General features: G+C 38.6%; 1 protein-coding gene across 3 annotated transcripts in view; it reads right to left on the minus strand.

Moving 5' to 3' along the window:
• The window catches only part of CUNH9orf135 (chromosome unknown C9orf135 homolog), a 149,353-nt gene that overhangs the window by 27,019 nt on the left and 108,036 nt on the right, over positions 1-14,298 (minus strand). For all 3 annotated transcript variants that reach the window (XM_027839163.1, XM_027839164.1, XM_027839165.1), the window contains one exon: positions 869-980. In XM_027839163.1, coding sequence (XP_027694964.1) covers positions 869-980 — 112 coding nt within the window. The remainder of the gene's footprint in view (positions 1-868; positions 981-14,298) is intronic.

The raw sequence follows: 14,298 nt of genomic DNA on the forward strand, positions 1-14,298 counted from the left end.
TTATACATCCTCCCCTAACTCCTATATTTCTACACTAATTCTGCATTTCTTTACTCCTGCACCATGGAATTTGATCACCTAAGGAACATTAAATTACATTCTGTATACTCTTACTAATAGGGGAATGTCAGCTATTCATTTTATCAGAATGCTCAACAACAACAACAACAACAACAACAAAATCAAAACTAAGTTTTCTCATTAACTAGGTACTACAGCTAAAGGTATTCATATGATACATGTGAGATTCTAGGCTTCTTGTGGGGTCTTGGTTCACAAGGTTTCTTAGTCCCTGATAGGTTCTGAGTTCATGAATAAATTAAATTAACCAGAATATCCAATTTCCCTAGCATTCTGGTTAATCAAGGCTTTCCTCAAGACATCTCTTTTATGTGATTAATTATGCTTGAGGATATCATTATTTGATCCACAATGTGTACAAATCCATGAATAATAAATTATGACATAATAAGGTTCTTATTTTTTATTCTCTTGCTGAAGATTCTTAAAACAAATTTTTAAAAATTAATTCTTTGCCTATGCATATTCCTTCAATTTTTTTCTTGCCTTCTTGCTTTAGTTAGCATTTCGAGGACTATGTTAAATAGTGGTAATGACAATAATGAAGAATGTTGCTCACTTCATTATAGAGAAGTGATGAGTTAACATGCAAAATGAGACACTTTCTTTGGACATGGCCAATGTGGAAATTTGTTTTGTTTAACAATGCTTATTTATTACAAGGGTTTTATATTTCTTTTGTCGTTGTTTTTGTTTTCAGTAGGGAAGGGAAATAGAAGGGATAAAAAATAAATGTTCGATAATTAAATATTTACATAAAACTTTTTTAAAAATACAAATTACTTACCATAGCATCCTTTGTTCCAAACCTCCAATAACTTGAATTACACAGATTTTTTGAGCCCATGGGAAATTCATCTATATCATAATCTTTGGGATATCCTTCTCTGTCTACATGCCTTTAGGGAAAAGGATGTGTATATTAAGAGACAAATCCTGTTTATCACTCTCCCTTCTGAAGTATCTTAAAATTACTCAAAATATTGAACATTTTAGCTCTATTATTTTAATTCTAAGAAATACTTTGGTTTTTTTTTCATTAAATAAGAACTTAATAATACTTCAAGGATCAATGAAAGGTACTTCTGCCACCAAAGCATATCATAATCCTTCTACGGCTTAATAGATATAATTTGTAATTTTCTGTGGCCAAAAAATTAATTGCTCTATTTCAACCTGGTGATGAACCTCTACAAAGTTAATTAGGTTGATCCTTAGAAGAAAGTCACATAGCTCATCCCCATATTCAGACTTCCCACTATAGAGAAATTGCTAGCATTTTACACTCTTCTAGCACAGTCTGCAAGAACCAAAGGTCAGAGTGCCATGATGAGGTGGAGGGGTAAGACTCTGGTAAAGGAAGAAGAATAAAATATACTTCATATTTATATAATGCTTTAATGTTTACAAAGTACTTTCCTCAAAATAGCTCTATGAGTTAGGTAGTGTAAGTAGTAATCTCATTGTATAGATCTTACAGATTAAGAAACTGAAGCTGAGTGGTTCAGTGAGTTGTCCTAGGCTGCACAACTAGTAGTATTGGAACATTTAAACTCTTTCCTCCCAACTCCTAATCCAGTGCCCTTTCCACACCATGCTGCTGCAATATGATAATAGGGCAATTATTATTATTTCTCTGGAATGAAATTTTAATTACTTAGTAATATAGATTAGACTCTGGAACTAAATTCTGAAAGCAGAAAAATGATGAAGTGAAATTGGCAATTTAAACAAAAAAGATCTTTCCTCTATAAAGTTCAATTATAAAAATAAATTCAAAGAGGTAGAAATGCATCAAAGCTATGCATGCACACACATACACACACATATACAGACATATACATATATATGTGTGTAATCCTTAATAGCAAGAAGATGAATCCATCAGAATAATAGATTGTCCTAGAAAACCCCCACAAAGCTTTCCCTAACCACTATCCCCCAGTTTCAGCAGTAACAAGAAATAATATACCAAAAAGAAATCAGATCTGTTTTTTGTTTTTGTTGCTTTTTTTCCCAGCAAGGAAAAATCAGGTTAATAAGTCAGGCTACCTCAACTACATAAAAAAATCACCAAAAGTCTAAAGATGCCATTCAGAATCTAGCTAGGTACACAGGGATCGATATCATCAGAAATTAAGACAGCAACATCTATATGAAGTAATTCAGAAACTAGGAGTTATAAGGCCCAGAACTTCACAAAATGCTTGAGATTTCTAAGTCATATCCACCATTAAACAACCAACACTTCCTGATCTTTCTACTTCCTGTACTCTCTCTGCTTCCTAGCCCAGTTCTGGCAGGAAATGATCCCATAGGCCCAAGTCAACCCTTTACAAGAGAACTCCTAAAAGACTAAGTTGGTTTCAAGAGCTCTTTGGAATCTTGGGTTCATCCCATAAACCAAACCTGTAGGTGCTGCCTAGAGCACGTAGGAACCCTGAGACTACCTCCAGAACCAAGCCAAGTCTTTTAAGGACCCGCAAGATCAGTGTCTTCCAATGCAAATTATGTTGTGGACTGATCATAAAAATCTAACTCCTATTCTTCTAGGCCCTCCACAACTTCAAAACAGCTCAAATGACGTAAGTAGAGTAAAAGAAGAGGTAATAACCAAGGCAAGAAGCTTCTTATTAAGAGTTTACTAGGTGCCTGGTATTGTGCTAAGAGGGAGTAGGAATGGGAAGAGCAGGACATTTGGCACAGGCAGAGATAAGAAGGAAGGAGATCCGAATCTGAGATTTTGAGGGGCTTCCCCAAGGATATTGGCCATTTCTCCAGCTTTCCTGACCTCCTGATGTAATAGTATCTCTTACCATTAAAGTGAACCAGTAACAGGGCCCCAAGGAAGAAGGCTTTTGAGGGACATATTCCAAAATACCAACCAAATTGTATTTCAAATTTTGTGGTAGAGTAACTGCTAGCAGTAATAGTCTGCATATGAAGTATGCCAGACCAATTCACCTCTTGTTGTATCAAATTTCCAAACCCAATCATATGCTTTTTGGCTAATAAGCCCATCCCATCTCTTTTTGAGGCTTCATTCCTGTACTAATCATCCCTACTTCAACTGACTAATCCATCTCATAGACCATTCCACCATGTCCTCTGAAATTTCTTTTCTGTTACCACAAACTTTTCCATCTCCTTAAACTTAAAAAAAAATTTTTCCCAAGAAAACATCCATTTTCTATCCTTACCACCTCCCTGCTATTAAGAAAAAAAAACCAGTTACAAACATATGCAGTCAAATAAAACAAATTCCCACATTGGCCATGTCCAAAAAAATTATGTCTCATTCTGTATTCTACATCTATCACCTTTCCAACAGGATATAGGTAGCAAGCTTCATCATGAATCCTCAGGGTTGGTTATTGCATTGATCACAGTTTTTAAGTCTTTCAAAGTTGTTTGTCTATACAATAATGTTATTATATACATTGTTCTCCTGATTCTTCTTACTTCATTCACTCTGCATTATTTATTCAAGACTTCCCAGGTTTCCCTGAAACCATCTCTTTCATCATTTCTTAGAACACAATAAGTTACCCTTAAGAGTTACCAATGATCTCCTAATTCCTAGATCTAAGAACCTTTTCTCATTACTCATTTTTCTTGACTTTTCTATAGCTTTTAATGCTGCTGACTACCAAATCTTCTTTCCTTCCCTTGTTTCTGTGAAAATGCTCTTCTTTCCTGAAAAATTTCTCTTGGAGGCACGTATAAAGGAAATCCATGGAGAAAGCAATGTGATTTGATGGCCCAGTTCACCAACCAGAGAGCCACGGAGATTTTTAGTTCCTAGGAGAGAAGACTCAAATCCATGCTTGCTGCACTTTGGGAAGTTTAAGAAGAGAAATCAATATCAATAAGATTCTTTCTCATATAAGCCCTGAGACTCCAGCCAAGGTAGAGTATAGGGGAGAGGAGAAATTCCTTCCATCCTGGTAATTCAGTTCATTCTCTCTTTCATGTATTACATGTCAGTCACTCTTTCGGAACACCCCAGTCACAAATAATGAAATGCTCAGACCAAGGTTTGTGATTAAAAGTGTCTTTATCCAAGACAGTCATGGTATTAATTAAAACAGAAAGTGTAAACAAACCAAAAAAAAAGGAAAACTTTGGAATCAACCTCTACTCTCTTGCACAAAAAAAGTGGGAGAACAACCACTTTGCCATCCTCCTACATTCTCCTGCCTCTGATCTAGGCACCAGCCGTATGTCATGTGATTACAGTGGGAGAAGGTGGCTCCCCAGAGCCCTAGTGGCCACCTCTATATGTCACTCCTATAATTTCAAAGTCTTTTTATCATCACTCAAATCACTGGCATCTCTCCCATTCAACCCACAAGCCAAACTCACACTGGACCAGTTTGCACTATCACACCAACACTCAGCTCTCTGCTCAGCACACCAGGTAACGCTCACCTGTTCACTTCTTGCTCCTCTTCCTGAAGTGTTCCCTCCCCTTCCCTCAAGACGAGGGAAGGGCAGCCTGTCTTTTCCTGGAGCAGTGACACTCTCACTTTTTCCAGAGACAGGTGCTGAAGATCTTATGATTTCTCCCTGTGGAAACTCATCTCCAAATGCCCTGCCACACTAAGATTTTAAAAATCCATGGAACAGAACAGAAGCAGGTTCATAAGAGAACACAGACAAGCTGAATAGTGCTGCTATTGCTGTAGTAAATTTAAAATGTACTCAAAAAAATAAAAACAAGTCATACATAATAGAAATTCAGTTTCATTTTTAAAAAATCCCAGGCCTTATTGTTAATGAGAATGGCCACCCAGAAAAATCAGAAACTACCAACCCAAATGCTTATTTTCCCATATCTACAAAATCTTTATGAAAATAATTTATGCAAACACTGAGAGCATCCTTCATAAAGATACAAGAAGGAAAAAAGCAGATGTTCACAAATAATATTCGACAGGAGATCACATCTTTAGTCACACAAACTAATGAAAAGTGCAAAAGATAAAAGCTGCAACTATGCTTATCACTTGTTGACTATAAAAAGGCATAGGATTTGGTATGGCCAAAAGCCATCTTAAAGATAATTTTCCACCGATGTACTTTCTATGCTTATGTCAAGATAATACAATATTCCTTGAAAGATGTGACAACAGGGATAATGTTGGTTAGCCCTCAGATTTTTAACATCAATCAAAGAATAAAACAAGGAGCCATATGCTTGCAGAAAGTGTTAACCACTGTCATAAACAAGATCCAGAGCAAGGTCCAAATGGAAGATGGGGAGCAGCTAGGTGAAGCGGTAGATAGAGCACCGGCCCAGAAGTCAGGAGGACCTGAGTTCAAATCCAGCCTCAGACACATAACCCTTACTAGCTGTGTGACCCTGGGCAAGTCACTTAACCCCATTGCCTAGCCAAAAACAAAACAAAACAAAACAAAAAAACAACAAAAGACAAAAAAAAATGGAAGATGGATTCCCTGGTGAGGGGCAAAATCCTCTAGATGTTCCTGTTTGTGGATATTATTGTAGTGATTATACCAAACCCTTCAATACAGCAAGGCCTGCTAAGTTAGATCCATAATCATCCAAGAGATTTCAGGCCACCTATCCACACAGGAACAACCAATTGAGTGTAAGATGAGGGGTAAAGCAAAGATGTCCAATGTCATTACTATTATCAGATATAGTTCTAGAAATGCTAGCTATAATAGCAAGACAAGAAAAAGAAAGTGAAAGAATAAGCACAGACCAAAAGGACACCAAATTATCACTATTTGTAGATGATACGATGGTTTGCTTAGAGAACTCCATAGAGATGCAACTAAAAAATTAACCAAAATAAACCAGTATAGCAGCAGGATATAAAATTAACCCACAAAAATCAGCAATGGCCTTTCTGTGTATTATTGACAAACCCCTACATGAGGAGATGGGGGGATCCCTTAAAAACAACTTCAAAATATATCAAGGATGTGGGAGTTAACTTATCAACCAACAATACCTAGGACTTACATGAATACCACTACAAAACGCTCCTTATAGAAATAAAGACTTAAATAATTGAAGAGCTCTTAATTGTTCATGGTTGGGCCATGCCAATATAACAAAAACAGTGATATTACCTAAATTAATTTACAGATTTAGTGCCATAGCAATCTAATTACCAATGAGGCTATTTCATAGAACTCCATAAAGTAAAAATAAAATTCGTCCGGAGGAACATAAGGTCAAGGGGTCTCAAGGGAAATAAATAAAGTATCCTATCATTAATATGGCATAAAGCAGTAATCATCAAAATCATATGGTACTGGATAAAAGCATAAGAGTAGATCAGTAGAATAGTTTAGGTAATTAAGAACAGAAATAGAAGCATAAGAATTGCTATAGAGAATTAGGTTAAAAAGAAGTATAGTATAGTGCTGGACTTGGAGATGGGAAGAACTGGGTTCAGATCCTGCCTCAGATTTTTACCAGCCACACAATTATGGACAATTCATTTTACTTTTTGGTCTCAGTTCCTGTATCTATCAATGGGGATAACAGTAGATCCTGTTCTGTGAATCAAATGAGATCATGTATGAATGAATGAAGAAAGCATTTGTTAAGTGTTTACTATGTGCAAAGCACTGGGCTAAGTGTGGGATACACACATAGAAAAAACAGTCCTTGCTCTTAAATTATTCACATTCTAATGGAGTTAACAACACATATGAAAGGTTTCAGCTGCCAATTATATGGAAAGGTCCCATAGTCCTTAGGGTACAGCAGAGGATAATGCCTTTTTTTTTTTTTTAGTGAGGCAATTGGAGTTAAGTGACTTATCCAGAGTCACACAGCTAAGTAAGTGCTATGTGTCTGAGGCCGGATTAGAACTCAGGTTCTCCTGACTCCAGGGCCAGTGCTCTACCCACTGCACCACCTAGCTGCCCCATGCCTCTTCTTTAATACCATTTCCAGCGATAGAAAATGGGGATTTGGCACATGGCCAGATTGCCCAAAATTGAGGCACCTATGGGAGAGACACTAGGGACCTGCTTCTGGGAGAAGACACTCTTTGCAGGTCAACAACACGGGTGGGAGCAGCCTCTTTCCGTTGGCTGTGTAGCCAGAGCAGGCTGTGTCTTTAAATCTAACTGAACAAGTTACATTGTGCAGTAAGACATTCCTACTAAGAAGACCCCTACTAAGAAAGTCAGACCTCACAAAAAATAATTTGAAAAGAAAATGAGCAGTTCAGAAAATAACCAACTGAGTCTGATAGTCATATGCAACGTTCCACACCAATAATCCTCACCTCAGCAAAGAAGGGAGGGTCATGCATTCTGTTCAAGTCTTCTCCAGGGCCATGCTTCCCAACCATTATAACTGCATAGCCTGATTAATTTTGTTTGTTTTTCTTTCCATTCATGTAGCTATAATGATTGTATAGATTGTTTTCCTGGTTCTAATTAAGTTCTTTAAAGAAATATCAAGTTTCTCTCAGAAGCAAAGGCCCATCTTTTATTATTTATATTTTTCAAATAATGTTGTATAATTACAAGTAATGCAATAGTACCATTTTCAAAGAATTAAAGTTTCAGGTCACTCAAAGGGAGTTGAAAAGGAGTTTGGACAGTATGAGTAGGCTAGACATAAAATAAACAAAAATTACGCAGGGGAAAATGAATAAAGGATATCATCAGAGATGTATCTGTGTAGAAATATATCAGAGATGTATCAGAGTAGAAAAGAAAGCTGCCCTGTACCATAGAAAGAACAGGGATAACTAATGTAGAGTCTGTGTGTTTCACTCACTTTCAAGAAATCCAGAGGAAGGTCCCCAGCCCTTTGGGAAGATCCCCTGTGTAGGATTTATGAGACAGGATAGACAAGAGTTACACAAGATAAGACCCTATGGAAAAGATCCAATCTGAAACACTGGAAAGTGTGTCCAGATCAATTAGATTATTTCGGGGAGCTGAAGTGCATATGCACAGATAGGGTCATGTCACTATTCTACTCAAAATGTGGCTCCTTACTGTTTACTGAGTGAAGTGCCTATTCCTCTTTGTAGCATTCAAGTCTTTCTGTAATATGGCAACAACCTACTTTTCTAGCCTAATCACACATTACCTACACCCCTACAAACACACACACACACACACACTCTTTATGCCCCAGCCCAATATGGTCTTTCTCTGCCCCCAAATGCAGCATGCATCCCTCTTCCCTTAAAGACTTTATTCATGTTTTTCCCTACCTGAGAATGCCCTCAATTCCATTCTTTGGCTGTTGAATTCCTATTCAGCCTTATATCCCAACTCAAATGTCAATTGTTCCAGAGTAGTCTTCTCAGAAAGCTGCTAGTCAATAATGACCTTTCCTCTTCAAATGATACACACTTGGTGAGCAATTCTCTAAAGCATGCATCATAACATCTAGTAGACCATAATGTTTATCTAGTACTGAGTCTTCCTTGGTACCTAACATTGTCTTGTGTCACAAGCAGTATGCAAATGCAAAGTAATCTGAGAGAAGAGGGGGAGTTTCACAACATATAGGGGTACCAGTAGTACGCTTCCTGCCTTTTTTGAGAGCATATTGTAAAATACTGGTGTATCACAAAGAATTAGATTAGGATTTTCAAAAAAAAAATAATTAAGCATATTCAATAACATAACTAACAATGTTGAGAACAAGAACTTTTTGAACTATTCATAAATAAAAGTTATTTTTTAAAATACTGTCCATTTCTTTCTCATTATTAGAGTAGTTGGAGGGAGTATATATATATAGATAGAGGGCATAGGGTGAGTTGAATATGAAGGGATGATATCTAAAAAATAAAATTAAGGAGTGAGAGAGAAATGTACTAGGAGAAGGAGAAAGGGAGAGGTAGAATGAAGTCAATTATCTCACATAAAAGAGGCAAGAAAAAGCTTTTACAATGGAGGAGAAGGAGGGGAAGTGAGAGGGAATGGGCGAACCTTACTCTCATCGGAAATGGCGTAAGGAGGGAATAACATACACACTCATTAGGGTACGTAAATCTATCTTCCCCTACAGAAAAGTAGGAGGGAAGGGGATAAGAGGAGGGAGGGTAATAGAAGGGAGGGCAGATTGGAAGAAGAGGTAATCAGAAGCAAACACTTTTGAAGAGGGACAGGGTCAAAGAAGAGAATAGAATAAACGGGGGAAAGGGCAGAATAGGATGGAGGGAAATATAATTAGTCTTTCACAACATAACTATTATGGAAGTGTTTTGCATGACAACACATGTATAACCTATATTGAATTGCTTGCCTTCTCAATGGGTGGGTGGGGAGAGAAGAAGGGAGAGAATTTGGAACTCAAAGTTTTAAAAATGAAAGTTAAAAATTGTTTTTACATGCAACTAGGAAATAAGATACACAGGCAATGAAGTATAGACATCTATCTTACCTTATAGGAAAATAGAAGGGGAAAGGGATAAGAGAAGGTGGAGGGGAAGGGGTGATAGAAGAGAGAACAGATTGGGGGAAGGGGTAATAAAATGCACACTGTCTTGGGGTAGGGGGAGGGGAGAGATGGGGAGAAAATTTGGAACTCTTGCAGAAGTGAATGTTGAAAACTAAAAATAAATAAATAATTTTTTAAAAAAATTTTTAAAGTTAAAAAAAAGATCTATGGCTTCACCATCAAATTTGTTGTAATAAAATACACTAAAAATTTTAAAAATCAAAATAAAACATTGTCTATTTCATCTCCAATTGAGGTCACAAAGAGTTGGACATAACTGAAAATGGCAATAACTATTTCATCTTTATCTCATCTTTTAATGCTATTTTTGTGTATGTTTACAATGTATAGTATAGCAACTAATCCTGTAATTTCATCAGTACAGGGAACTCTTTGGAGACAAAACTCCTTCTACCAATGCAGGTCAGCAACTTCTCTGTAATTCAAGTCTTAGAAAGCTCCCTTGAGCATGGAGAGGTTGTGACTTGCTCAGAGGCACACAGCTAATATGTGCCAGAAGAAGGATTTGAGTTCAAGTCTCTCTGACTCTGAGGCCAACTCTCTATTCACTATGTCACGTTGCCTCTAACATTTTATAATGCATATAATGTATATGTGCAGTAGTGCATGCATAAACCTATAAATAAATATATGCATATTGAGGTACATACTCATTATTATTTTTTTACTAATGGGATGCAAGATCAAAAAAATTTGGAGACTGCTGTCTAAGAGCATATCATTATGTTGTCTCTAAATACTGCCCTTCCACTTCCCACCATGCTGTAGAGAATCAGACTTGCATTTGGGGATCGAGGTGAATTTCATAATAGGATTTGCTCCTCCCTCCTATTCCTACTCAGCAGAGGACCTCAACTCCTACTTTGTTGAGAAAATAGAAGGCATTGTGAGTTCTGAGATCCCTCTTCTCTATTCCACACACATAATCATGGTAAGGAGAATAACCTCTCCATCAGATATTGAAGGAAGAAAGAGAACAGGGATGTTAAAAGAGGTTTTGATCTCACTTGCTTTAATATCTGATGGAGAGGTCATCCTCCTTACCATGACTATCCCCTTATTCTTGTACTCTTGATCCCATCCTTCTCATATCCTCTGGGAGTCTACCCCCCTGATCATTCCCTTTCTCTTTCTTCTTCTCTCCTTATCCATTAGCTCCTTCCATGCCTGTGTCTCACCAATCCTTACAAAAACCTTCACAAAGACTGCCATTTCCTCAAAGCTCTAGACTTCCATTTCCTCAGCTCCTACTCACTTCAAAAATCCCTTGCAATCTGGTTTCTGATCCCACCCAATTGAAACTACTTTTTCCAAGGTGGCCAACGATCTCTTAAATCCAGTGGCTTTAGCTTAATCTTAATTTTATTTAACACTTCCTCCCCTGGAACTTTTGACACTCTTGAACATATTTTCCTTCCAGAACATTCTATCTATTCTTGGCTTCACTGACACCATTTTCTTGATTCTTCTGCCTTTTTGACTGTTCCTTTTAAGTCTTCGTTCATAGACAGACATGCATGTATACATGTGTAGAAGTGACAAAGGTTTCATTCAGTTTCAGAAGCTGAGACCTTTGCCCCTTTTCCCTTGTCCCCTTTTCGCCAAAAGGAATTTGGCTCCCATTTGCCTAAGAAAATCCTTAAACTTTTAGGTTTATCTTTTGATCTTATTCAGATGCACCTCCCTCCCTAGCCCTAAAACAAACCTGGCTCCAGTTTGTCTATGATTCCCAGAAAAACCTTAAATTTTTAGATTCCTTATAGATTCACCTTATCTCCCTTCCAAAGCCTTAGCCTTACCTTTTAATCTTATTCAAATGCACCTTTGCCCCTAGCCCTAAAAAGAAGTTTGTCTACAGGTCCCAGAAAACCCTTCCTTATCTACTCTCTTTATCTCCCTTTGAAAGCAAACTTCTACCTTCCAGTTCCCTTCATTATCTCCCAACCACCTCCCCCCCTTCCTCTGGCCACCCAAAGTTACTTTAGTGTATATAAGAAGGGAATGACATGGTTGGAATCTGGGCCCCAGAAAGGAAAAACCCTGGACTTTCACACATGGCCAAATCTCTGGCATTCCCCTGAGGCTATAGCCCCATCAACTGGCCTTTCATTGTGGCTACACCCAATCTCCCCTCCATTGTTTTACCTTCCTATGGCCCCTGGCCATTTCCCACCCTTAATACTAGCTAGGCATGAGGTCCAGGTCCCAGGAGTTCTGTTCACCCCAGCTTACTAGCCACTCCCATCCAGACCTCCTTAGGCCCTTCCTCCCATCACCCCAAACTACTTGGCCACTCCTAGATCCCTCTCACAGTCTTTCTGTATTTAAGATCCACCTTTGCCCCCATTCTGAAGCTGAGAATCTCACACCCAAAAGGCTGAAACTGTCTCATGCCCGCTCGTCCTTACAGGCGTTACTGATGTTTGGGTTCCTTGGGAGTCTGGCCTATATGCTTTATCTTTAATAAACCGTTTCTCTGGCTGGAAGATTTGGGTTGAATTCATTCAGGAGGACCCAGAGCAGTGATCTTGGGGGTCCATTCGAGCACCCCCAAACCTCTACACCTCTTCAGAAGCATATATGTAAATAGGTATGCATACCTATATATACACATGCATAGCAGCAGTTTCCACCCATGTGCCAAGTGTGGGCATGTCCCAAAGCTTGGTCCTCCTCGTGACTTCTCTTCTGGAGCAATGGACGTGGAATCAGAAAAACCTCATTTTAAATCCAGCCTCAGACACTTACTAGTGTAGGACCCTGGGCAACTCAACCTTTCTGTGCCTCAGTTTCCTTTGTAAAACAGGGATAATAATATTGCCTACCTCACAGGGTTATTGTGAGGTTCAAATAAATCAACATATATAAAGTACTTTGCAAACCCTAAAGCACTATATAAATTATTATATAAATGCTAGTTATTACTATTATTATTAATGTTCTTTCCCTTAGTGATCTTGTTCCATCATATAGACTATCAGACTTTGGCAAACTACTCTTCATGGACCAAATCCAGCCTGCCATTTGTTTTCGTATAGTCTGAAAGCTAAAAATGGTTTTTATCCCCACCTCAGATTATATTATCAATCTATGTAGATTATTCTCGAATATGCATGTGGTATAGGTATGTGTGTATACATATACATTTATGAGAATGTATATGCAACTGCCCAGTCTTGAGTCAGGAAAATGGAAGTTCAAGTACTGCCTCAGATACGTTACTAGTTGTGTGACCTTAGGCAAGTGCCCTAGGCAATTCTCTAACAATGACTCAATTAAAAAATATTTATTAAGCACTTACTAAGTGCCAAGAACTGTTTAAAGTGCCGTGGGTGCAAATTTAAAACAAAGATAGTCCTTATCCTCAAGGAACAGGCAGCTAGGTGTCACAGTAGATAAAATGGCTGGACCTGGAGTCAGCAACACTCATCTTGCGAGTTCAAATATGGCCTCAGACACTTCCAGCTGTGTGACCCTGGGCAAATCATTTAACCCTGTTTGCCTCAGTTTCCTCATCTGTAAAATAAGCTGGAGAAGGAAATGCCAAAACATTCCAGCATCTTTGCCAAAAAAACCCACAAGAAGTCATGAAGAGTCAGACATGACTGAAACAACTGAACCACAACAACCCTCAAGTTGCTTACGCTCTAATAGAGACAACACACTTAGGTGTGGTGGGGGGTGGAAAGTTGGGAGGATGGTGCTGGGGTTTTAGGGAAGTGGACTGACCACATGTGAATTGGGGAGTGAGTTGACCGTGGTTGCAGAACTGGAAAAGAAGAGGCACTGAAGACAACGAGGTGGGGGTGAAGACAGCCTTGGAGCAGGGACTTAAGTGAAGCAGGGCTATGGCCTGCCTGAAAAGTAGGTCAAGGTGGGGAGTCACCAATCAGAACAGGAGGGCCTCAGGGCTGAGAGAAATAAAACCTTCCAGGAGAGGTCTGTGGTTCAGGCAGCAAGGCAGTCAGTAAGAAAATGCACAGGGAGCAGGGAAACTTGACTGAGTCACACAGCAGGAGCTGATCCACATTTTTAGAAGGAGTTTTCTCATTAGCAGTTTCCTATACCAAGGAAATCACAGCTTTGGTCCTACTCCATTGTATGTATGTATATTTACAAAGAGTACGTGTGTGTACGTGTGTGTGTACATGTATGTATAAATACAAATTGCCAAGTACAAAACCTCGGACCAATAAAATGATCAGTAAATAATAATGGGGCATTGTTATTCAGGATCAAGGAACTGCAGTCCAGTACACTGGCTTTTCAGACAGGGATTCCTGGGGAGGAGAGTTACAACAGGGGTTATATACTCTCAGGAGGGGCAGCTAGGTAGGTAGATGGAACAATGGGTGGCTCATAAGTTATTTATTGAAGAATGATAGCACCTTTCTGGAAAAACCACAGGATCAGTTTAAGCCACTTTTAGCCAACAAAGGCAGGCCACCGACCAGGCCCCAAGCTGGGGTCACATAGCTGAACTTCAGGAAGGGAGGGGTTGCAGAGGTGTCCTTGGAGCTTTCTCTATCAAGGAACAGAGGCAGTTAGAAACTGCTGGTCTCAGCAGAGATTCCCAGGAGTTTATCTTGGGGGTAGGGGTAGAGGGGGATTGATTGGAAACTGCTAGTCAGAACAGGGTAGGGACCCAGATCTTCCCAGGCATTGACAGAATAGATAGATAGATAGATAGATAGATAGATAGATAGATAGATAGATAGATAGATAGATAGATAGAT

Source organism: Vombatus ursinus, unplaced genomic scaffold (assembly GCF_900497805.2).
Source record: "Vombatus ursinus unplaced genomic scaffold, bare-nosed wombat genome assembly UNPS02014832.1, whole genome shotgun sequence".
Taxonomy (NCBI): domain Eukaryota; kingdom Metazoa; phylum Chordata; class Mammalia; order Diprotodontia; family Vombatidae; genus Vombatus; species Vombatus ursinus.